Genomic DNA, 25,799 nt, shown 5'->3' with positions numbered 1-25,799 from the left:
TAAACTTAACTTACCTTTATTGCGAACGTTTATGTATAAATTTCCCAAATTCCCTGTAATTCTACCAAAAGCACACACAATGTTTAAATTCCACTTATTCACATTGAATACAGAAAAAGAACAAGGAGTGCCCCCACAGTTTACAAAACCACTTAAGATTGAGTTTACTGAGGAGAAGCAACCCGAGCGGCTTAAGGTTACGGTGACTTGTCAAGTGACAGGAAAGCCAAGTCCTCAGGTCAAATGGTATAGAGGAATTGAAGAAGTTATACCCAGCGAAACCGTTCAAATGTTCTATGACGAAAAAACCGGCGATGTGGCTCTGGAGGTTATCAACCCGACACCCAATGAAGCAGTTGTCTACTCTGTGCAGGCGCAGAATCAGTTTGGACGCGCCATTGGCAATGCGAATATCCTAAGTCGAGTCGATGAAGTTCTCCGGGAGATACTGAAGGCTCCTACCGTAACTCCACTGAATGCTGTTGTTGTACCCACTGGTGGTACACTCTTCTTTGAAGCGAAATACGATGGCCTGCCTAGGCCGGAAATAAAATGGATGCGCAATGGTCGCGAGGTTATCGAGAATGAGGAGACCATCATAGAAACTACAGAGACAACCACCACAATAAAAGTGGTCAATATGACTCGCAAACGTACTGGCAAATATGAAGTGTGGGCAAAGAACAAGGTGGGTGAAGCCAAGTCCTCTGGATCAGTGGTGGTTTCAGATCAAAAGCCCGACGAGCAAATTAGGCCACCAAGGTTTATTCAGCCCCTGGAGCCCAAATACTTTGGCGAGCACGAAGTGGCCATTATCGAAGCGATTGTGGACTCTGAGCCTTTATCGTCCTTCCAATGGTTTGTGCACAACGAGCCGATTAAGAGTTCAAACGAAGTGCGTATTGTTAGCCAGGCCAACAAGTCAACGTTGCTGATTGAAAATTTCCAAAGCAAGTTTGTTGGGCCTTTTACTTGCCGCGCCGAGAATGTTGGTGGATCGGTAACGTCAACAGCCACCGTTAACCTACTTGAATCTTTGCCACAAGAGGTGGCCGAAGAATTTGAGTCGCCGCGCTTTGTTGAGGAACTCATTCAACCCGTGGAGGTTATGGATGGCGAGGCATTGCTGCTGACCTGTCAAGTAACAGGAAAGCCCACTCCAAAGGTGGAGTGGTACCACAATGCGGAGAAGATCACTGAGAACAAGGAAACTACGATATCGCAAGACTTGCAAGGCGTTTGCCAGCTGCAGATTACGGAAGTTTTCCCCGAAAACGAGGGCCAATACGAGTGCGTGGCTACAAATAAAATTGGCAAGAGCGTTAGCAAGACAAACGTTAAAATACAAGGTACTTGTAATGGTATCTATCGGTAGTTAAATAGTTAACCGCCTGGAAGTAGTGCCACTCTACACACTACATGCATCCCACACCTAGATAGGTTTTTCAATAACTACACTATCCCCTGACAACTGATTTTTAAAATCCCTTTTATACTAACTGGCTTTGTCAGCCTGCATGTGTTTCTACTCTTTCAAATACCTTACTGTCTATCAATTCCATAAAATATGTACCTACAACTTTTCCGGTCAACCCTCTGATCCCGCCTTTTGTAAATATTTTTTCGTTACTTGAGTTCGTTTCAAGAAAGTTTCGTGTCGAGACACGCTTATATTCATAACGCTTTCAAATGTGTATTTTTTAGCATTTGAATATATCCCCGATTCTGAAATCACTGGACTCACAGGATCTGAGGAGGATCTACTAGATAGAGTAAGCGTAACTGTTGTACTTGAGATCTTAAACCAAGGATTTTTCGCAAACCATTTTAGACCCTCTCAATCGACGAACAAGCTCCGAAAATTATTAAAAAACTACCGGAGAAAATCGAGCCAAAAGAAGGCGAGCAAGCGAAGCTGGAGGTTAAGGTCGTTGGAAAACCGAAACCGAAGGTCAAATGGCTGCGAGACGACGAGCAGATATTCGCCTCCGAGGAATATCAGATCGAAAATTTCGAAGACGGCACCTCAGTGTTGGTCATTAACCACGTTTATCCCGATGATTTGGGTACAATTAGTTTCGAGGCATACAATCCACTCGGTGTGGCAGTGACTACGGCGCTCTTTGCGGTCGAAGGTACTATTATGGTTTATTCGGCATATGGTGCAATCTTTAATATGAATCAACTGTTATTTGGCTTTGTTAGTAAAACTCTTTTTCAGATGTCTGGAGCTGCATTATTTTTTATTTCCCATTCCCCCTTGAGACCAGTCTCTCTTAATTTACCAAAATCCCCCTCACACTTTAGTTTTAAACACCTGCAGAATAATACACCAAACAAACTTCAGTTAGGCAATACTTTTCTAGTTTAAGTATAATCGAACAAAATTTACAAATTTCTTTCGCTTTAATTTTCCAAGAATATATATAATTGAATCCGTATTTATTACTTCCACTATGTTTTCATCTATACCAAAAGGCATCGTTGGTTCGAAGGATTACCGCAAGCCGGAATGGGTGTCTCAAATGGAGGAGATGCAGGTGGCTCTCAAAGGTATGTATTCTCGACTAATGCCAGCTCTGTTACCACTGTTATGTGTATATGTGTTTTAATTTCGTGTTTCCAACACACAAATGTCTACTGTGCCTTTGTCTTAAACCACAAAACTACAAAATTCACAAAGTCTGTCCTCTGTCTCCTGTCTTATTCTATTTTCTGTCTCTATTTCGTATGTCCATGTATAATACAATGTATCGTACAACAGCAACAAATATTTAAACTTGTGAATTGCCCTTTCCCCAATATATTGTAGCCTTGTGATTGTCTCAGTTCCTACTGCTCTAAGGCTTGACCTCTCCCCAAACCCAACTACGCCCTTTATAAGTAATATTATCCAAAAAGTAAACGCCAATATAGAATTTTTAGTATAAACTTAAATTAATTATCATTCGTATATAAAATGTATCTCTTACAGTATCGATATCTGTATATCATCTACAAGTAATTGGTTTTTTGAATTAATATCGTATTATTCTAAATTTGAACTAACCCACCATTTTAAAAAAGTGTTCAATCCAACCCAAAGAAATTCTATAACATTCCCAGAACGCTGCTTGCTCTACAGATCACTTTGTTGAAATGAAGCCAATGTTGCATGTATCAAGTGTTACTATTCATAGCATATTTATTTATCACACGACTAAAAACAAGCAGACACAAGAAATATTCACTCAAAGTCACACGAAAACCAATTTGTTGTAAACCGATCTGTGTAAGTACACAATGTTAGCACCTGCCCATTCCTACCGCTTTTAGAATATCCTTTTAGCGTCTAATCTATAGATATTATGCCATCTGTGTGCTTATAGCTGCTAAATGCTCGCCTTCACTACTAAACGAAATGCGTGACTGCCGTGCTGCCTTAGGCGAAACAGCCAAATTCTCGATACAGTTTGCTGGCAATCCGATACCAGGTATTGTATGCCAAAGAGTTTTAGTGTCGGGATCTGATGTAGCTTGGTTTCGTTTCTAACCCTTTGACTTTAGATATTCAGTGGTATTTCAACAACGTTCAGCTTAGGGCATCCGAAAAGTATCGCATGGTAGTGCAGGAACAGGAAGCTACGCTAGAAATATTAAAAATTACAAACGAGGACTGCGGTTACTATAACTGCAAGCTTATCAATGAAATTGGCATGACGATGACTCGGGCCAAGTTCGACATATCATCCACGAGCACCATAGTGGAGGAAACCAAGGCCAAGACTACCGTCAAGAAAAAGTTTGGCAAAAAAACCATGGTAAAAAGATCCGGCACATCAGAGTCCCAGAACGTGCAAAAGACAGAAATCCGTATTATTCCAACTAGCACGGTAGGAACTAGCGTGAATGTGATCAAGGTGAAACAACCCATATCCATACTCGTAGAAAAGAGCGAAATATCCGAGGTTTTAGATGTGAAAGATCGTGAAGTAGCCGATGCCGAAAAGCGTAGCAGCCAATTAATCGAAGAAATAGAAGAGGAGGAAGAGATTGAGGAGAAAGTACAGCATGACGAAGAGGATGAAGTTGAGGTGAAAGTAGAGCAGAAGGAAACATATACGTCTAGCAAAAAAATTGAGATAACTAAAACTGTGGAGCTTATACGCACAAAAATTAGCGAAAAAATCATAACAATAGAAGATATTCAAGTCCTTTCGCACCACGAGGAGGTACAATGGCTGCTCGAGTCCATAGAGGCCGAGTCTTTTGGCCAAATTGGCGAGTCAGCCCTTAGAGATTTGGCAACTATTGGTCTGCTTTTGCGTTATGGCTGTGAGCACTACGAAATCACATATATGTATGAGCAAAACATATTTATTTCGCTGAAGAAACCAGAGTCCCAATCGGCCCTGGTGCAGCTCGTCGAACGAGAGGGCCATGAAGAACTGATCTCCCAAATACTAAGCGAGTCTTCCAATGAGGACGAGACCATCCTAGCAGCAACTGTCGGCTTCAAGGCCTTCATACGCATGATTCAGACGTACGAAATCACTATTGAGATCGTCATACGAAAGTTTGTTAGGGAGGACTTCATATCACAGGACTGGAAGATATGTGGAAAGGAGGTTTGAAAATTGTTCAATGTGTTTTTGTTATGTTTGAAATTTTTTGTCCAGATAGTTGAAATGCTAAAACGTTTTAGAATTACTTTTTGTTTTCTTTGTGTGGGTTAATTTTCGCATTTCAACTTAATTTTTTGTCAAAAAACAATGGGCTGATAATTACATATTTTAAATATTTCTATCTAATTTGATGCACTGAAATCTAGAGAATAGTAGAGACTTCGCAGATAATTGAAAGTCACGAGGCAATCACACATGTGAAAATAGGTGAGTGCCAGGAAAATATTCAGATTTTCCTTAGTTTATAACTGAAATCAATTAGTATGAAGAGACTTTTGTAATACGCATACTGAAAAAAGTTTATATCTATTTCTTTTTTTAATATGTAACTCTGCTTTGTAAACTTACCTACGCTTTTCGCGCCAATCCCAAAACATGGCCAATAAAATCCCATAACACATCCGAAAGAGGAAACATTTGTCGAGGAACGAACGATAATTGTCCAAGAAGGTTTGAATATAAACACAGATGTCCTGTAAAAAAAAAACAAACCACCAGTTATATAAATCCCACCAGTAACGATGTACCATCCCACGAACTACTCAACTACAGTCTAATAATATTATTAATAAATACAAAAACAATAATAAATATTGTCTATACAAATATAACAATTAAAATTTGTTAAGCCAAACCAAAAAATCATGTGTATATTCTAAAAAGACGCCATCAAATAAAAAATATACCCATTAACCGCTAATCACCACCACTAAAAGCTATATCCACCTGATCTTAACTTCAATATCTTGCTGCTACTTTATACCATATAAGCTTAACTTTTATTTACTATGGCAAACTTTAATGCTTTTGCAATATGCATTCACTTTTAAGAGTAGAAGAGCTTTAGTCCCTTGCACGCCAAGCTGGACGTCTTTTGGATGCCAAATGAGGTAAGGTCTATCTCCCATTTCTGTCTGTTTGGAATCATTGAAACATTCAAAAAATGTATAAATGCTTATCCTATCGTTTTTTGTGCAACTCATTTTGCATTTGCTAAGCTGTCTACATATATCTCACCAGAATTACTAAGTGAATGATCCTTACAGCTGTTCATATCATTGTTTAATGGTTGTTATTAACAGAAACACAAAGAGAGGTCGACATTGTCATTATTTAATTACATTACATTCACAGAAACAGCAACCACTAAAGTGAAAAAACAATTCAAAAACCAAGAACCAGAACATGTGCAAAATGTAGAACAACAACAAGAACAAGTGGAAATTCAGGCTCAGACTAAACAAATTGTGCAAATGAACACTAAAATCAAAAAGCATAGAAAACACATACGACAAGAACAGGATGTTTCGGAGTCAACAATTCAATTCGAACAAAAAGAAAGACTGGCTCACGAAACTAGCGCGGGTTCACCACAGGCAGAAACTCTTGAGCAAATTGAAGAGTCTCTCCCCACATACGAAACACTACCCATACAAAATCTTTCTACAGACACTCTTGAAACCGTTGCAGTTGCAGTCACCACAGAACTTTCTACTCCAAGCCCAATTGCGGCTCGGGTACAGGAGGATTTATTACCTCAAAAGGTATTGGCCATCAAAGAGGAGGTTTTACCACTCGATGAGTTTGGCTTGCGAAAAGAATCTCCCAGACCCGAAGAAAACAAGCTTACCGAAAATATGGAAGTAAGGCTAAAGCATGCTCTTAATGTGTCACAAGCAAAGACGGCTGAGTCTCCAAGGGAATTGCCTTCCAAAATACCGAAATCCGTTAAAGCTCAGCGGAAGATGAGAGAGTCACGTTCTTTGGTAGTTGAAGCTCTGAACGCCGAAGAAGCAATCGAGGATCTAAAGCAACTGAAGGCCGTTTCACAAAAGGTACATGGCGACATATTATTTTCTCATGAGATAACCGAGGAACAGCCCCATGCACTGGAGACCATTGAGAAGCTAAAGCCCACCACTGCCATTGAGGACACCGTTCAGCAGAAACTACTGAACCAGGACGAGCTTATTATCGCGGAGGTCATAGCCTCCGAAACTGTGGGAAGGGGTGTCACTGATGTTAGGCCACCGGGTGAAAACATTTCCCCTCGAGTTACCCCCAACTTGAGCCTTTGCATTACCGAGTGCCAACCAGAGGATTCTTTAGGAGAGATGCATCAAGCTGCTAAGGGTCGTCTGGAGACATCTTCGACGTCGGTAACTGAATCCAAAGCAGTTGGTGGACAGGAACTTGACGTTTTTGAGAGCGTCGACCATATCCCATTTATAACTCAGCCGACCAAGGGCTTGGCTAATTCTACCATTAAAGCCGAGGATGTTTCAGTTCAGGTGCAAGAAATTACAACATTTGAGAGTTTGGAAAGAGAAGCGGTTACCCAGAAACGGGCTGCCGAAAGTAATGCAATGGAATTGTTCGAGTTAGCTGAGGGTTTAGTCAGTATCACCGCAGATTCGCATAGTCCAATAGCCGAGGATTTGCCTATTTTTGAGAAAGCTGTAAAAGAAGCCACTATAGATATGCAAACGCAGCACCACGTCACAACTCTCGAGACTGTTTCAAATGAAAATGCAGTAAATGACTTAAAAGCTGGTGATATTCCGAAAATGGCTGAGGGCACGTTGGGGCAATCTAATGCGTTAACTATTGGGGAAACGCAACAGATGAACTTTGTAGAAACGGCAGTTGAACTCATCGAACCAAATGTTGAATCAACAAAACCAGCTAAGGGCGCATTAACAGAGGCATATGGCACCGCCGAGAGTAACGAAGAAACCCTCCTCGAATCACTCGGTTTGGTACCAGACGACAACCGCAAGATTGCACAAGGGAAAGTGAATATTAGTGAAGGGGAGTATGTGGCAAAAGTTCAGACCACGACAGTGACTGACACAGAGGAAGAAATTATTTCCGTAGCTCCAAAACTCGTGGATGCCAAATTCGATTTCATTGAGCAATCTGCGTTGGAGATTAAACAGAACACAATAGCGGAAAAGGAGGAGAATCTATTTTCCGATAAAGAACTGTCACCACAATTAGCTATTACAAATATGTTCCCTGCAGAGCTTAAGGTTACAAGCATATACGAAGTTCAACTAGGAGTGACATCGAGTGATATTATCACGGAGGAAACGAAGCCTGCATCTGCAAATCAAGTCTTTGAGACGATGTCGATTGGAGTTGCTAGCAAGCCAGATATGTTAGAGAGTATTAGTCACATTGATGCCTTTCAACATCCTGAGCTCAAAACGGGGGCCACAATTCTGGATGAAAACCAACAACCTTTGGAAGTAACCAACGTGCATATATCCGAGACAAGTACGGATATTACTGATGTCTTTCCTATTCAAAAGCTTACCAATGCCGAAGCTGTCACCGATACGTTTAAATATGCTGAGGGCTTAATTGTAATTTCGATCGAGTCGACAAGCGACAAAGCCGAAGACACCAAACCGACGGCGGTAATTGCAGATATAAGCATGCAACAACAATTTGGAACAGTTGTTAGAGAACAGGAGCCCCTAGAAAGCACTGAAACTCACAAGGAGGATCTAAAGCCTCAGATGCAAACAACAGAAAGCGAGTTTGGTTTGCTGCAATCTCTGGAAACCAGCTCATGTGTAACTTTAGAGGGAGAAAGCATTCTATCAGTTAAAGAGCCCCATCCTATTCAAAGCGCGGCTATTGGAACCTCGTCAGCTCTGCAAGTGGCTAACATTATGAGGCCCCAGCACATGGAAACTTTGGAGGGGCTAGATGAACAGAAGGTGCCTTTGTATCAGGCAGATATTAATATTGGGGAAATCACTTTACCAAACGTTGAAAAAATCGCTTCGTTTGATGTCCTAAGCGATTTGCATACACCAGGTTACACAAAATCATCTGTAAGTGGAGTACAGTTAATTGAAAGCACAACATCTTTAAAAACGACAACAGCGGTTGTAAGTGAAAGAACAGAAGAATTAAAGGACCTAAAGCTTTTCCAGCCAGTACATATTAAGCCTAGGCCTTATGAGTCTGAACAGAAAATCTCTGCTTCCGAGGAGACAAATGTTCTAGAACATGTTTCGAGCTTTAACACGGAATTACCCACATTGGAAACAATTCAAACTTCAATTAAAAGTTTGCACGAGATAAACGTCAGAGAGACAGATATTTTAGAGAAAGAGGAATCCCTTAAAGATATTGCTCAAATAAGTGGCCATCTGGTTAAAATTGTATTGGACTCCACGGCGGGCATCGCACAAGTTCGACAAGAAGAAACACTAGAGCAAGAGGAGGATCTTAAAGTTCCCTCATTACTATCGGAAAAGGCAATACCTGCTTCTTCAGAGTTACTTCGGTTGCCTTTAACTGAATACGTGCAAGCACAACAAGGTATCGGTGATATGGTGGACTTCAAAATTTCAAACAAATGTGCATCTCCTAAAATTGATCATTTATATGAAACAAAGTCATCTGAAACGATTGTGTACGACTCCTCTACAAAATCAGTTGATTCTTCGTTCCCAGCTGGCATAGTGCCTCAAAAATCTCTGGTTCCCTATCGGCATACAATGATGGCAGAAAACATTGCTTTTGATGCATCAGAAAATTTGGAAATCTTATCTGCCGATCAACAAATCGCAACAAATGTGCAGGACAGGCTAAGTCAATCGATAATCGCAGAGGATCAAAGTACCTTCGAGTCAGAACAAAATCTGGGTCTCGAAACTACCCCCACCCAAAAAGCCAAACTTTTAAAAGATGATCGAAATGTCCATGCAACACTCGTGGACGAAGCCACAGTATATGAAGCCATGGGACAGGAACAAAAAGTAGATAAATATAACATACAGCAAGCGGAGATCTCTCAAGATCTACCTCATGTTTATTTAACTGATCTGCAACAAGCTTTTGAAGCAGAAAAAGAACTAAAAAGCCGTAAGCAATCTTATGTAGCAGCAACAACAGATATTATTCCATCGCGGCTTGGTTTAGCCATGACTACAAAGACGCACCCTGCTGAAGGAACTGATGTTCTGTTAAGTTTGCCTCCAAACGCAACACTTGCGCAGACAAACTATGAAGAAACAAAACATGAAGTACATGTCAGCGAAACCCAAGCGATGGAGAAATCCGAAGAACTTACAGATGCACGTTTGCTTCCTATATCCGCTGTCGAGTCGATTGACATTATGTTCAAGGTGATATCAGATTCTCATCAACCACCAGTTTTCCATAAGGAGTTATCAATAACGACTGCATCTCCTTTGGAGGCCAAAGCAAAATCATCTTTGAATCTACTTCAAGGCGCCACCACACTCGATGTTATTCCCTTAGAATCATCCGTACATATTAAGGATACTCATTTCGCTGTGCAAAAGGCGCAAGAGGAATATGTCACTCAGGTGGAGTCAAATAAAGTTCAAGTTCAATTGGATAACCTAGTTATGCATAAGGAAGATATTTTTGAAAAAGCCGAAATGGAGAATATTGCTAAACCAATTACTGAAGGCACGCAGCAGGAAACAGTTGTTACTGAAGTGGTGCCAATAGATAATGTGGGTGGTATTCATTCAGCCCCAGAGCCGTCTACATTTTTAGCCACCTTCACATCTACCGATACAATCAAACAATCGCACATTATAGATGCACAAGTTCCTTTAGAAATGGAAGGTGAAGTTAAAGCTGTATACGACAACATTGCTCAAGCCAAGGTCAAATCAGCTGATGTCCAAGTACATACAAACGTGTCTGAAGTCAATGCTTACGAACAAACTAAAGCTATTCAAGATCAAAACAAGGAAGGCTTATTTGTTACAGTATCAACGGATTCCGATATAAGCAATGCCCATTTGACAACAATACACTCGACATTCGTAAAAGAGGACATCCTACCCAAACCTAACATTCTTCAGGATACAGCTGAAGCTGCTAATGTTGAACTTCAATCTTTGGTAACCGAGGAAGTTGTAAGCGTAAGGTCTATCCAAGAAACATATGAACTTCAAATTCCAATGGAAGAAACAGCTAACGTTACTCAGCAAACTCCACAAAACTCAGTAAATGTTTGTCAGCAACTTGCTTATGAACAAACTCCTGATATAGCGTTTGAGCCGCACGTATTAACGCGTGCAACCTCTAGCTCTGTAAAGACAGATCTTGAGCCAACCGAAAACGAAACCGTTTATATTTATGAAAACATTGAAGGGCATGGTGATTTTATGCCGGATACCGCAAACCTCACTTCAAATTTGGAATCAGAATTGGTAGTTTCGATAGTGGAAGAGGTGACTTCGGTACCATCTTTGGGTAGCCTTGCAACGGTCGAACCCCAAGAGCTAAAATCAGTGTCAGTTACAAAATTATCCAAAAACTTGACGTACACCGAGGAAATTGCCTTTAAAGGTTTTAGCCCACATGCACAGGTTACTGAAGAAGAAGATAAATTAATTAACACTCAGGGAGAAGCAGAAGAATACTTTGAAAATAAAACTTCAGTCACAACAGAACAACCCACCAAGTGTATTGCAGCATCCAGTCAGATTTGTACAAAGCCAACCATAACAGAAGGAACCTTAGAAAATGCTTTACAAACATCACAATTTGCATCAGAGTCGATTCTGGAAATTTCACCACTGATTTCCCAAAATGCACACTTTGAAACAAGAACACACGAAGAAGCATATTCAATGACCACTGAGTTACAAGCACCAAAACACGCTTTAGGAGATGACATTGATAGTACTCAAAAGAAAATAATGCAGGATGTTCAAAAGTTTAAAAATTTTGCGACAGACCAAATGGTAAAAGTCGAAAAGGGTAAGTATAAAATTAGGTTTTATTTAGGTAGTTAAGGAAAAAAGGCGTATTACTTTCACTAGCACCGTCCCTACAAGCCCAAAGCACATATTACACAAAACAACGCAATGCCACAATAGCCATACAATACAAAATACTAAATTCACACTTTTTTACACAGATACAAATCAAACCACAGACACAACACACATAAAACAAATAACACCAACACAAATATTAGAATCCAGCTCGAATCAAATCACAGAATCGCCAGAAATTATAAAAACTATTGAAACAATATCAGAAGACGGCTCCCCGAAAAAAAAAATTATTCGAACTCGATTAATAAAAAAGGTCAAGGGCAATAAACAAGAAGTCACCAAGATTGAAACTGTCGAGGAAGACGACAAGCAACCCGAGACAACGGTTATTGTTGAAGAACTTCCGTTTGAAGAAGAGAAGCCTGAAGAAATTCAAGAGCTTCCAGAGGAGGTTCGCGTCGTTGAAACCATTACGGAAGATGGCAAGCCTAAGAAGAAGAAGATCCGCACTCGCGTTATCAAGAAGGTCAAGGGTGACAAGCAAGAAGTCACCAAGATTGAAACTGTCGAAGAGGACGACAAGCAACCCGAAACAACGGTCACCGTTGAGGAACTTCCGTTTGAAGAAGAGAAGCCTGAAGAAATTCAAGAGCTTCCAGAGGAGGTTCGCGTAGTCGAAACCGTAACGGAAGATGGAAAGCCTAAGAAGAAGAAGATCCGCACTCGCATTATCAAGAAGGTCAAGGGTGACAAGCAGGAAGTCACCAAGATTGAAACTGTCGAGGAAGACGACAAGCAACCTGAGACAACGGTAACTGTTGAAGAACTTCCATTCGAAGAAGAGAAGCCTGAAGAAATTCAAGAGCTTCCAGAGGAGGTTCGCGTCGTTGAAACCATTACGGAAGATGGCAAGCCTAAGAAGAAGAAGATCCGCACTCGCGTTATCAAGAAGGTCAAGGGTGACAAGCAGGAAGTCACCAAGATTGAAACTGTCGAGGAAGACGACAAGCAACCCGAGACAACGGTTACTGTTGAAGAACTTCCGTTCGAAGAAGAGAAGCCTGAAGAAATTCAAGAGCTTCCAGAGGAGGTTCGCGTCGTTGAAACCGTAACGGAAGATGGCAAGCCTAAGAAGAAGAAGATCCGCACTCGCGTTATCAAGAAGGTCAAGGGTGACAAGCAGGAAGTCACCAAAATTGAAACTGTCGAGGAAGACGACAAGAAACCTGAGACAACGGTAACTGTTGAAGAACTTCCGTTCGAAGAAGAGAAGCCTGAAGAAATTCAAGAGCTTCCAGAGGAGGTTCGCGTCGTTGAAACTATTACGGAAGATGGCAAGCCTAAGAAGAAGAAGATCCGCACTCGCGTTATCAAGAAGGTCAAGGGTGACAAGCAAGAAGTCACCAAGATTGAAACTGTCGAAGAGGACGACAAGCAACCCGAAACAACGGTCACCGTTGAGGAACTTCCGTTCGAAGAAGAGAAGCCTGAAGAAATTCAAGAGCTTCCAGAGGAGGTTCGCGTCGTTGAAACCATTACGGAAGATGGCAAGCCTAAGAAGAAGAAGATCCGCACTCGTGTTATCAAGAAGGTCAAGGGTGACAAGCAGGAAGTCACCAAGATTGAAACTGTCGAGGAGGACAACAAGCAACCCGAGACAACGGTTACTGTTGAAGAACTTCCGTTCGAAGAAGAGAAGCCTGAAGAAATTCAAGAGCTTCCAGAGGAGGTTCGCGTCGTTGAAACTATTACGGAAGATGGCAAGCCTAAGAAGAAGAAGATCCGCACTCGCGTTATCAAGAAGGTCAAGGGTGACAAGCAAGAAGTCACCAAGATTGAAACTGTCGAAGAGGATGACAAGCAACCCGAAACAACGGTCACCGTTGAGGAACTTCCGTTTAAAGAAGAGAAGCCTGAAGAAATTCAAGAGCTTCCAGAGGAGGTTCGCGTCGTTGAAACCATTACGGAAGATGGCAAGCCTAAGAAGAAGAAGATCCGCACTCGCGTTATCAAGAAGGTCAAGGGTGACAAGCAGGAAGTCACCAAGATTGAAACTGTCGAGGAAGACGACAAGAAACCTGAGACAACGGTAACTGTTAAAGAACTTCCGTTCGAAGAAGAGAAGCCTGAAGAAATTCAAGAGCTTCCAGAGGAGGTTCGCGTCGTTGAAACTATTACGGAAGATGGCAAGCCTAAGAAGAAGAAGATCCGCACTCGCGTTATCAAGAAGGTCAAGGGTGACAAGCAAGAAGTCACCAAGATTGAAACTGTCGAAGAGGACGACAAGCAACCCGAAACAACGGTCACCGTTGAGGAACTTCCGTTCGAAGAAGAGAAGCCTGAAGAAATTCAAGAGCTTCCAGAGGAGGTTCGCGTCGTTGAAACCATTACGGAAGATGGCAAGCCTAAGAAGAAGAAGATCCGCACTCGTGTTATCAAGAAGGTCAAGGGTGACAAGCAGGAAGTCACCAAGATTGAAACTGTCGAGGAGGACAACAAGCAACCCGAGACAACGGTTACTGTTGAAGAACTTCCGTTCGAAGAAGAGAAGCCTGAAGAAATTCAAGAGCTTCCAGAGGAGGTTCGCGTCGTTGAAACTATTACGGAAGATGGCAAGCCTAAGAAGAAGAAGATCCGCACTCGCGTTATCAAGAAGGTCAAGGGTGACAAGCAAGAAGTCACCAAGATTGAAACTGTCGAAGAGGATGACAAGCAACCCGAAACAACGGTCACCGTTGAGGAACTTCCGTTTAAAGAAGAGAAGCCTGAAGAAATTCAAGAGCTTCCAGAGGAGGTTCGCGTCGTTGAAACCATTACGGAAGATGGCAAGCCTAAGAAGAAGAAGATCCGCACTCGCGTTATCAAGAAGGTCAAGGGTGACAAGCAAGAAGTCACCAAAATTGAAACTGTTGAAGAAGACGACAAGCAACCCGAAACAACGGTTACTGTTGAAGAACTTCCGTTCGAAGAAGAGAAGCCTGAAGAAATTCAAGAGCTTCCAGAGGAGGTTCGCGTCGTTGAAACCATTACGGAAGATGGCAAGCCTAAGAAGAAGAAGATCCGCACTCGCGTTATCAAGAAGGTCAAGGGTGACAAGCAAGAAGTCACCAAGATTGAAACTGTTGAAGAAGACGACAAGCAACCCGAAACAACGGTTACTGTTGAAGAACTTCCGTTCGAAGAAGAGAAGCCTGAAGAAATTCAAGAGCTTCCAGAGGAGGTTCGCGTCGTTGAAACTATTACGGAAGATGGCAAGCCTAAGAAGAAGAAGATCCGCACTCGCGTTATCAAGAAGGTCAAGGGTGAAAAGCAAGAAGTCACCAAGATTGAAACTGTCGAAGAGGACGACAAGCAACCCGAAACAACGGTCACCGTTGAGGAACTTCCGTTTGAAGAAGAGAAGCCTGAAGAAATTCAAGAGCTTCCAGAGGAGGTTCGCGTAGTAGAGACCGTAACGGAAGATGGCAAGCCTAAAAAGAAGAAGATCCGCACTCGCGTTATCAAGAAGGTCAAGGGTGACAAGCAAGAAGTCACCAAAATTGAAACTGTTGAAGAAGACGACAAGCAACCCGAAACAACGGTTACTGTTGAAGAACTTCCGTTCGAAGAAGAGAAGCCTGAAGAAATTCAAGAGCTTCCAGAGGAGGTTCGCGTCGTTGAAACCATTACGGAAGATGGCAAGCCTAAGAAGAAGAAGATCCGCACTCGCGTTATCAAGAAGGTCAAGGGTGACAAGCAAGAAGTCACCAAGATTGAAACTGTCGAAGAGGACGACAAGCAACCCGAAACAACGGTCACCGTTGAGGAACTTCCGTTTGAAGAAGAGAAGCCTGAAGAAATTCAAGAGCTTCCAGAGGAGGTTCGCGTAGTCGAGACCGTAACGGAAGATGGCAAGCCTAAAAAGAAGAAGATCCGCACTCGTGTTATCAAGAAGGTCAAGGGTGACAAGCAGGAAGTCACCAAGATTGAAACTGTCGAGGAAGACGACAAGAAACCTGAGACAACGGTAACTGTTGACGAACTTCCGTTCGAAGAAGAGAAGCCTGAAGAAATTCAAGAGCTTCCAGAGGAGGTTCGCGTCGTTGAAACTATTACGGAAGATGGCAAGCCTAAGAAGAAGAAGAAGATCCGCACTCGCGTTATCAAGAAGGTCAAGGGTGACAAGCAAGAAGTCACCAAGATTGAAACTATCGAAGAGGACGACAAGCAACCCGAAACAACGGTCACTGTTGAAGAACTTCCATTCGAAGAAGAGAAGCATGAAGAAATTCAAGAGCTTCCAGAGGAGGTTCGCGTAGTTGAAACCGTAACGGAAGATGGCAAGCCTAAGAAGAAGAAGATCCGCACTCGCGTTATCAAGAAGGTCAAGGGTGACAAGCAGGAAGTCACCAAGATTGAAACTGTCGAGGAAGACGATAAGCAACCCGAGACAACGGTTACTGTTGAGGAACTTCCGTTTGAAGAAGAGAAGCCTGAAGAAATTCAAGAGCTTCCGGAGGAGGTTCGCGTAGTCGAAACTGTAACGGAAGATGGCAAGCCTAAGAAGAAGAAGATCCGCACTCGCATTATCAAGAAGGTCAAGGGTGACAAGCAGGAAGTCACCAAGATTGAAACTGTCGAGGAAGACGACAAGAAACCTGAGACAACGGTTACTGTTGAAGAACTTCCGTTCGAAGAAGAGAAGCCTGAAGAAATTCAAGAGCTTCCAGAGGAGGTTCGCGTCGTTGAAACCATTACGGAAGATGGCAAGCCTAAGAAGAAGAAGATCCGCACTCGCGTTATCAAGAAGGTCAAGGGTGACAAGCAAGAAGTCACCAAGATTGAAACTGTCGAAGAGGACGACAAGCAACCCGAAACAACGGTCACCGTTGAGGAACTTCCGTTTGAAGAAGAGAAGCCTGAAGAAATTCAAGAACTTCCGGAGGAGGTTCGCGTAGTCGAAACCATAACGGAAGATGGCAAGCCTAAGAAGAAGATCCGCACTCGCGTTATCAAGAAGGTCAAGGGTGACAAGCAAGAAGTCACCAAGATTGAAACTGTCGAAGAGGATGACAAGCAACCCGAAACAACGGTCACCGTTGTGGAACTTCCGTTTGAAGAAGAGAAGCCTGAAGAAATTCAAGAGCTTCCGGAGGAGGTTCGCGTGGTCGAAACTGTAACAGAAGATGGCAAACCTAAGAAGAAGAAGATCCGCACTCGCGTTATCAAGAAGGTCAAGGGTGACAAGCAGGAAGTCACCAAGATTGAAACTGTCGAGGAAGACGACAAGAAACCTGAGACAACGGTTACTGTTGAAGAACTTCCGTTCGAAGAAGAGAAGCCTGAAGAAATTCAAGAGCTTCCAGAGGAGGTTCGCGTCGTTGAAACCATTACGGAAGATGGCAAGCCTAAGAAGAAGAAGATCCGCACTCGCGTTATCAAGAAGGTCAAGGGTGACAAGCAAGAAGTCACCAAGATTGAAACTGTCGAGGAAGACGACAAGAAACCTGAGACAACGGTTACTGTTGAAGAACTTCCCTTCGAAGAAGAGAAGCCTGAAGAAATTCAAGAGCTTCCAGAGGAGGTTCGCGTCGTTGAAACCATTACGGAAGATGGCAAGCCTAAGAAGAAGAAGATCCACACTCGCGTTATCAAGAAGGTCAAGGGTGACAAGCAAGAAGTCACCAAGATTGAAACTGTCGAAGAGGACGACAAGCAACCCGAAACAACGGTCACCGTTGAGGAACTTCCGTTTGAAGAAGAGAAGCCTGAAGAAATTCAAGAGCTTCCAGAGGAGGTTCGCGTAGTCGAAACCGTAACGGAAGATGGCAAGCCTAAGAAGAAGAAGATCCGCACTCGCGTTATCAAGAAGGTCAAGGGTGACAAGCAGGAAGTCACCAAGATTGAAACTGTCGAGGAAGACGATAAGCAACCCGAGACAACGGTTACTGTTGAGGAACTTCCGTTTGAAGAAGAGAAGCCTGAAGAAATTCAAGAGCTTCCGGAGGAGGTTCGCGTAGTCGAAACTGTAACGGAAGATGGCAAGCCTAAGAAGAAGAAGATCCGCACTCGCATTATCAAGAAGGTCAAGGGTGACAAGCAGGAAGTCACCAAGATTGAAACTGTCGAGGAAGACGACAAGAAACCTGAGACAACGGTTACTGTTGAAGAACTTCCGTTCGAAGAAGAGAAGCCTGAAGAAATTCAAGAGCTTCCAGAGGAGGTTCGCGTCGTTGAAACCATTACGGAAGATGGCAAGCCTAAGAAGAAGAAGATCCGCACTCGCGTTATCAAGAAGGTCAAGGGTGACAAGCAAGAAGTCACCAAGATTGAAACTGTCGAAGAGGACGACAAGCAACCCGAAACAACGGTCACCGTTGAGGAACTTCCGTTTGAAGAAGAGAAGCCTGAAGAAATTCAAGAACTTCCGGAGGAGGTTCGCGTAGTCGAAACCATAACGGAAGATGGCAAGCCTAAGAAGAAGAAGATCCGCACTCGCGTTATCAAGAAGGTCAAGGGTGACAAGCAAGAAGTCACCAAGATTGAAACTGTCGAAGAGGATGACAAGCAACCCGAAACAACGGTCACCGTTGTGGAACTTCCGTTTGAAGAAGAGAAGCCTGAAGAAATTCAAGAGCTTCCGGAGGAGGTTCGCGTGGTCGAAACTGTAACAGAAGATGGCAAACCTAAGAAGAAGAAGATCCGCACTCGCGTTATCAAGAAGGTCAAGGGTGACAAGCAGGAAGTCACCAAGATTGAAACTGTCGAGGAAGACGACAAGAAACCTGAGACAACGGTTACTGTTGAAGAACTTCCGTTCGAAGAAGAGAAGCCTGAAGAAATTCAAGAGCTTCCAGAGGAGGTTCGCGTCGTTGAAACCATTACGGAAGATGGCAAGCCTAAGAAGAAGAAGATCCGCACTCGCGTTATCAAGAAGGTCAAGGGTGACAAGCAAGAAGTCACCAAGATTGAAACTGTCGAGGAAGACGACAAGAAACCTGAGACAACGGTTACTGTTGAAGAACTTCCCTTCGAAGAAGAGAAGCCTGAAGAAATTCAAGAGCTTCCGGAGAAGGTTCGCGTAGTCGAAACCGTAACGGAAAATGGCGAGCCTAAGAAAAAGAAGATCCGTACTCGCGTTATCAAAAAGGTCAAGGGTGACAAGCAAGAAATCACCAAGATTGAAACTGTTGAAGAGGACGACAAGCAACCCGAAACAACGGTCACCGTTGAGGAACTTCCGTTCGAAGAAGAGAAGCCTGAAGAAATTCAAGAGCTTCCAGAGGAGGTTCGCGTTGTTGAAACCATTACGGAAGATGGCAAGCCTAAGAAGAAGAAGATCCGCACTCGCGTTATCAAGAAGGTCAAGGGTGACAAGCAAGAAGTCACCAAGATTGAAACTGTCGAAGAGGACGACAAGCAACCCGAAACAACGGTCACCGTTGAGGAACTTCCGTTTGAAGAAGAGAAGCCTGAAGAAATTCAAGAGCTTCCGGAGGAGGTTCGCGTAGTCGAAACCATAACTGAAGATGGCAAGCCTAAGAAGAAGAAGATCCGCACTCGCGTTATCAAGAAGGTCAAGGGTGACAAGCAGGAAGTCACCAAGATTGAAACTGTCGAGGAAGACGACAAGCAACCTGAGACAACGGTAACTGTTGAAGAACTTCTGTTCGAAGAAGAGAAGCCTGAAGAAATTCAAGAGCTTCCAGAGGAGGTTCGCGTCGTTGAAACCATTACGGAAGATGGCAAGCCTAAGAAGAAGAAGATCCGCACTCGCGTTATCAAGAAGGTCAAGGGTGACAAGCAAGAAGTCACCAAGATTGAAACTGTCGAAGAGGACGACAAGCAACCCGAAACAACGGTCACCGTTGAGGAACTTCCGTTTGAAGAAGAGAAGCCTGAAGAAATTCAAGAGCTTCCGGAGGAGGTTCGCGTAGTCGAAACCATTACGGAAGATGGCAAGCCTAAGAAGAAGAAGATCCGCACTCGCATTATCAAGAAGGTCAAGGGTGACAAGCAGGAAGTCACCAAGATTGAAACTGTCGAGGAAGACGACAAGCAACCTGAGACAACGGTAACTGTTGAACAACTTCCGTTCGAAGAAGAGAAGCCTGAAGAAATTCAAGAGCTTCCAGAGGAGGTTCGCGTCGTTGAAACTATTACGGAAGATGGCAAGCCTAAGAAGAAGAAGATCCGCACTCGCGTTATCAAGAAGGTCAAGGGTGACAAGCAGGAAGTCACCAAGATTGAAACTATCGAAGAGGACGACAAGCAACCCGAAACAACGGTCAGTGTTGAAGAACTTCCGTTCGAAGAAGAGAAGCCTGAAGAAATTCAAGAGCTTCCAGAGGAGGTTCGCGTCGTTGAAACTATTACGGAAGATGGCAAGCCTAAGAAGAAGAAGATCCGCACTCGCGTTATCAAGAAGGTCAAGGGTGACAAGCAGGAAGTCACCAAGATTGAAACTGTCGAGGAAGACGACAAGCAACCTGAGACAACGGTAACTGTTGAAGAACTTCCGTTCGAAGAAGAGAAGCCTCAAGAAATTCAAGAGCTTCCAGAGGAGGTTTGCGTCGTTGAAACCATTACGGAAGATGGCAAGCCTAAGAAGAAGAAGATCCGCACTCGCGTTATCAAGAAGGTCAAGGGTGACAAGCAAGAAGTCACCAAGATTGAAACTGTCGAGGAAGACGACAAGCAACCTAAGACAACGGTAACTGTTGAAGAACTTCCGTTCGAAGAAGAGAAGCCTGAAGAAATTCAAGAGCTTCCAGAGGAGGTTCGCGTCGTTGAAACCATTACGGAAGATGGCAAGCCTAAGAAGAAGAAGATCCGCACTCGCGTTATCAAGAAGGTCAAGGGTGACAAGCAAGAAGTCACCAAGATTGAAACTGTCGAAGAGGACGACAAGCAACCCGAAACAACGGTCACCGTTGAGGAACTTCCGTTTGAAGAAGAGAAGCCTGAAGAAATTCAAGAGCTTCCAGAGGAGGTTCGCGTAGTCGAAACCGTAACGGAAGATGGCAAGCCTAAGAAGAAGAAGATCCGCACTCGCGTTATCAAGAAGATCAAGGGTGACAAGCAGGAAGTCACCAAGATTGAAACTGTCGAGGAAGACGACAAGAAACCTGAGACAACAATAACTGTTAAAGAACTTCCGTTCGAAGAAGAGAAGCCTGAAGAAATTCAAGAGCTTCTAGAGAAGGTTCCCGTCGTTGAAACTATTACGGAAGATGGCAAGCCTAAGAAGAAGAAGATCCGCACTCGCGTTATCAAGAAGGTCAAGGGTGACAAGCAAGAAGTCACCAAGATTGAAACTGTCGAAGAGGACGACAAGCAACCCGAAACAACGGTCACCGTTGAGGAACTTCCGTTTGAAGAAGAGAAGCCTGAAGAAATTCAAGAGCTTCCAGAGGAGGTTCGCGTAGTCGAAACCGTAACGGAAGATGGCAAGCCTAAGAAGAAGAAGATCCGCACTCGCGTTATCAAGAAGATCAAGGGTGACAAGCAGGAAGTCACCAAGATTGAAACTGTCGAGGAAGACGACAAGAAACCTGAGACAACAATAACTGTTAAAGAACTTGCGTTCGAAGAAGAGAAGCCTGAAGAAATTCAAGAGCTTCTAGAGAAGGTTCGCGTCGTTGAAACTATTACGGAAGATGGCAAGCCTAAGAAGAAGAAGATCCGCACTCGCGTTATCAAGAAGGTCAAGGGTGACAAGCAAGAAGTCACCAAGATTGAAACTGTCGAAGAGGACGACAAGCAACCCGAAACAACGGTCACCGTTGAGGAACTTCCGTTTGAAGAAGAGAAGCCTGAAGAAATTCAAGAGCTTCCAGAGGAGGTTCGCGTCGTTGAAACCATTACGGAAGATGGCAAGCCTACGAAGAAGAAGATCCGCACTCGCGTTATCAAGAAGGTCAAGGGTGACAAGCAGGAAGTCACCAAGATTGAAACTGTCGAGGAAGACGACAAGAAACCTGAGACAACGGTAACTGTTGAAGAACTTCCGTTCGAAGAAGAGAAGCCTGAAGAAATTCAAGAGCTTCCAGAGGAGGTTCGCGTCGTTGAAACTATTACGGAAGATGGCAAGCCTAAGAAGAAGAAGATCCGCACTCGCGTTATCAAGAAGGTCAAGGGTGACAAGCAAGAAGTCACCAAGATTGAAACTGTCGAAGAGGACGACAAGCAACCCGAAACAACGGTCAGTGTTGAAGAACTTCCGTTCGAAGAAGAGAAGCCTGAAGAAATTCAAGAGCTTCCAGAGGAGGTTCGCGTCGTTGAAACTATTACGGAAGATGGCAAGCCTAAGAAGAAGAAGATCCGCACTCGCGTTATCAAGAAGGTCAAGGGTGACAAGCAGGAAGTCACCAAGATTGAAACTGTCGAGGAAGACGACAAGCAACCCGAGACAACGGTTACTGTTGAAGAACTTCCGTTTGAAGAAGAGAAGCCTGAAGAAATTCAAGAGCTTCCAGAGGAGGTTCGCGTCGTTGAAACCATTACGGAAGATGGCAAGCCTAAGAAGAAGAAGATCCGCACTCGCGTTATCAGGAAAGTCAAGGGTGACAAGCAGGAAGTCACCAAGATTGAAACTGTCGAGGAAGACGACAAGAAACCTGAGACAACAGTAACTGTTGAAGAACTTCCGTTCGAAGAAGAGAAGCCTGAAGAAATTCAAGAGCTTCCAGAGGAGGTTCGCGTCGTTGAAACTATTACGGAAGATGGCAAGCCAAAGAAGAAGAAGATCCACACTCGCGTTATCAAGAAGGTCAAGGGTGACAAGCAAGAAGTCACCAAGATTGAAACTATCGAAGAGGACGACAAGCAACCCGAAACAACGGTCACTGTTGAAGAATTTCCGTTCGAAGAAGAGAAGCCTGAAGAAATTCAAGAGCTTCCAGAGGAGGTTCGCGTCGTTGAAACTATTACGGAAGATGGCAAGCCTAAGAAGAAGAAGATCCGCACTCGCGTTATCAAGAAGGTCAAGAATGACAAGCAAGAAGTCACCAAGATTGAAACTATCGAAGAGGACGACAAGCAACCCGAAACAACGGTCACTGTTGAAGAATTTCCGTTCGAAGAAGAGAAGCCTGAAGAAATTCAAGAGCTTCCAGAGGAGGTTCGCGTCGTGGAAACTATTACGGAAGATGGCAAGCCTAAGAAGAAGAAGATCCGCACTCGCGTTATCAAGAAGGTCAAGGGTGACAAGCAAGAAGTCACCAAAATTGAAACTGTTGAAGAGGACGACAAGCAACCCGAAACAACGGTCAGTGTTGAAGAACTTCCGTTCGAAGAAGAGAAGCCTCAAGAAATTCAAGAGCTTCCAGAGGAGGTTTGCGTCGTTGAAACCATTACGGAAGATGGCAAGCCTAAGAAGAAGAAGATCCGCACTCGCGTTATCAAGAAGGTCAAGGGTGAAAAGCAAGAAGTCACCAAGATTGAAACTGTCGAAGAGGATGACAAGCAACCCGAAACAACGGTCACCGTTGAGGTACTTCCGTTTGAAGAAGAGAAACCTGAAGAAATTCAAGAGCTTCCGGAGGAGGTTCGCGTAGTCGAAACTATTACGGAAGATGGCAAGCCTAAGAAGAAGAAGATCCGCACTCGCGTTATCAAGAAGGTCAAGGGTGACAAGCAAGAAGTCACCAAGATTGAAACTGTCGAAGAGGACGACAAGCAACCCGAAACAACGGTCAGTGTTGAAGAACTTCCGTTCGAAGAAGAGAAGCCTGAAGAAATTCAAGAGCTTCCAGAGGAGGTTTGCGTCGTTGAAACCATATCGGAAGATGGCAAGCCTAAGAAGAAGAAGATCCGCACTCGCGTTATCAAGAAGGTCAAGGGTGACAAGCAGGAAGTCACCAAGATTGAAACTGTCGAGGAAGACGACAAGCAACCCGAGACAACGGTTACTGTTGAAGAACTTCCGTTTGAAGAAGAGAAGCCTGAAGAAATTCAAGAGCTTCCAGAGGAGGTCCGCGTAGTTGAAACCGTAACGGAAGATGGCAAGCCTAAGAAGAAGAAGATCCGCACTCGCGTTATCAAGAAGGTCAAGGGTGACAAGCAGGAAGTCACCAAGATTGAAACTGTCGAGGAAGACGACAAGCAACCCGAGACAACGGTTACTGTTGAAGAACTTCCGTTTGAAGAAGAGAAGCCTGAAGAAATTCAAGAGCTTCCGGAGGAGGTCCGCGTAGTCGAAACCGTAACGGAAGATGGCAAGCCTAAGAAGAAGAAGATCCGCACTCGCGTTATCAAGAAGGTTAAGGGTGACAAGCAGGAAGTCACCAAGATTGAAACTGTCGAAGAAGACGACAAGCAACCTGAGACAACGGTTACTGTTGAGGAACTTCCGTACGAAGAAGAGAAGCCTGAGGAAATTCAAGAGCTTCCGGAGGAGGTTCGCGTAGTCGAAACCGTAACAGAAGATGGCAAGCCTAAGAAGAAGAAGATCCGCACTCGCGTTATCAAGAAGGTCAAGGGTGACAAGCAGGAAGTCACCAAAATTGAAACTGTCGAGGAAGACGACAAGCATCCCGAAACAACGGTCACCGTTGAGGAACTTCCGTTTGAAAAAGAGAAGCCTGAAGAAATTCAAGAGCTTCCAGAGGAGGTTCGCGTCGTTGAAACCATTACGGAAGATGGCAAGCCTAAGAAGAAGAAAATCCGCACTCGCGTTATCAAGAAGGTCAAGGGTGACAAGCAAGAAGTCACCAAGATTGAAACTGTCGAAGAGGACGACAAGCAACCCGAAACAACGGTCACCGTTGAGGAACTTCCGTTCGAAGAAGAGAAGCCTGAAGAAATTCAAGAGCTTCCAGAGGAGGTTCGCGTCGTTGAAACCATTACGGAAGATGGCAAGCCTAAGAAGAAGAAGATCCGCACTCGTGTTATCAAGAAGGTCAAGGGTGACAAGCAGGAAGTCACCAAGATTGAAACTGTCGAGGAGGACAACAAGCAACCCGAGACAACGGTTACTGTTGAAGAACTTCCGTTCGAAGAAGAGAAGCCTGAAGAAATTCAAGAGCTTCCAGAGGAGGTTCGCGTCGTTGAAACTATTACGGAAGATGGCAAGCCTAAGAAGAAAAAGATCCGCACTCGCGTTATCAAGAAGGTCAAGGGTGACAAGCAAGAAGTCACCAAGATTGAAACTGTCGAAGAAGATGACAAGCAACCCGAAACAACGGTCACCGTTGAGGAACTTCCGTTTGAAGAAGAGAAGCCTGAAGAAATTCAAGAGCTTCCAGAGGAGGTTCGCGTCGTTGAAACCATTACGGAAGATGGCAAGCCTAAGAAGGAGAAGATCCGCACTCGCGTTGTCAAGAAGGTTAAGGGTGACAAGCAAGAAGTCACCAAGATTGAAACTGTCGAAGAGGACGACAAGCAACCCGAAACAACGGTCACCGTTGAGGAACTTCCGTTTGAAGAAGAGAAGCCTGAAGAAATTCAAGAGCTTCCGGAGGAGGTGCGCGTAGTCGAAACCATAACGGAAGATGGCAAACCTAGGAAGAAGAAAATCCGCACTCGCGTTATCAAGAAGGTCAAGGGTGACAAGCAAGAAGTCACGAAGATTGAAACTGTCGAGGAAGACGACAAGCAACCCGAAACGACGGTCACTGTTGAAGAATTTCCGTTCGAAGAAGAGAAGCCTGAAGAAATTCAAGAGCTTCCAGAGGAGGTTCGCGTAGTCGAAACCGTAACAGAAGATGGCAAACCTAAGAAGAAGAAGATCCGCACTCGCGTTATCAAGAAGGTCAAGGGTGACAAGCAGGAAGTCACCAAGATTGAAACTGTCGAGGAAGACGACAAGCAACCCGAAACAACGGTCACCGTTGAGGAACTTCCGTTCGAAGAAGAGAAGCCTGAAGAAATTCAAGAGCTTCCAGAGGAGGTGCGTGTAGTCGAAACCGTAACGGAAGATGGCAAGCCATCAAAGAAGAAGATTCGCACTCGCGTTATCAAGAAGGTCAAGGGTGACAAGCAAGAAGTCACCAAGATTGAAACTGTCGAGGAAGACGACAAGCAACCCGAAACAACGGTCACCGTTGAGGAACTTCCGTTTGAAGAAGAGAAGCCTGAAGAAATTCAAGAGCTTCCGGAGGAGGTTCGCGTAGTCGAAACCATAACGGAAGATGGCAAGCCTAAGAAGAAGAAGATCCGCACTCGCGTTATTAAGAAGGTCAAGGGTGACAAGCAGGAAGTCACCAAGATTGAAACTGTCGAGGAAGACGACAAGCAACCCGAAACAACGGTCACCGTTGAGGAACTTTCGTTCGAAGAAGAGAAGCCTGAAGAAATTCAAGAGCTTCCAGAGGAGGTTCGCGTAGTCGAAATCGTAACGGAAGATGGCGAGCCTAAGAAGAAGAAAATC

General features: G+C 44.0%; 1 protein-coding gene across 17 annotated transcripts in view; it reads left to right on the top strand.

Annotated features, from left to right (window-relative positions):
- The window catches only part of LOC6532491 (titin), a 128,327-nt gene that overhangs the window by 77,421 nt on the left and 25,107 nt on the right, over positions 1-25,799 (top strand). For 11 of the 17 annotated variants that reach the window (XM_039374424.1, XM_039374420.2, XM_039374418.1 and 8 more), the window contains 5 exons: positions 114-1,349; positions 1,705-1,772; positions 1,832-2,135; positions 2,479-2,553; positions 5,799-11,429. In XM_039374424.1, the coding sequence (XP_039230358.1) occupies positions 114-1,349; positions 1,705-1,772; positions 1,832-2,135; positions 2,479-2,553; positions 5,799-11,429 (7,314 nt within the window). Of the gene's footprint in view, positions 1-113; positions 1,350-1,704; positions 1,773-1,831; positions 2,136-2,478; positions 2,554-3,368; positions 3,474-3,546; positions 4,608-4,810; positions 4,872-5,072; positions 5,115-5,798; positions 11,430-25,799 lie in introns of all 17 variants that reach the window. The other 6 variants (XM_039374429.1, XM_039374432.1, XM_039374430.1 and 3 more) reach the window with 5 other exon arrangements.

The sequence above is a fragment of the Drosophila yakuba genome, chromosome 3L (genome assembly GCF_016746365.2).
Source record: "Drosophila yakuba strain Tai18E2 chromosome 3L, Prin_Dyak_Tai18E2_2.1, whole genome shotgun sequence".
Taxonomy (NCBI): Eukaryota; Metazoa; Arthropoda; class Insecta; order Diptera; family Drosophilidae; genus Drosophila; species Drosophila yakuba.
This window is presented reverse-complemented; position numbering and strand designations above follow the sequence as displayed.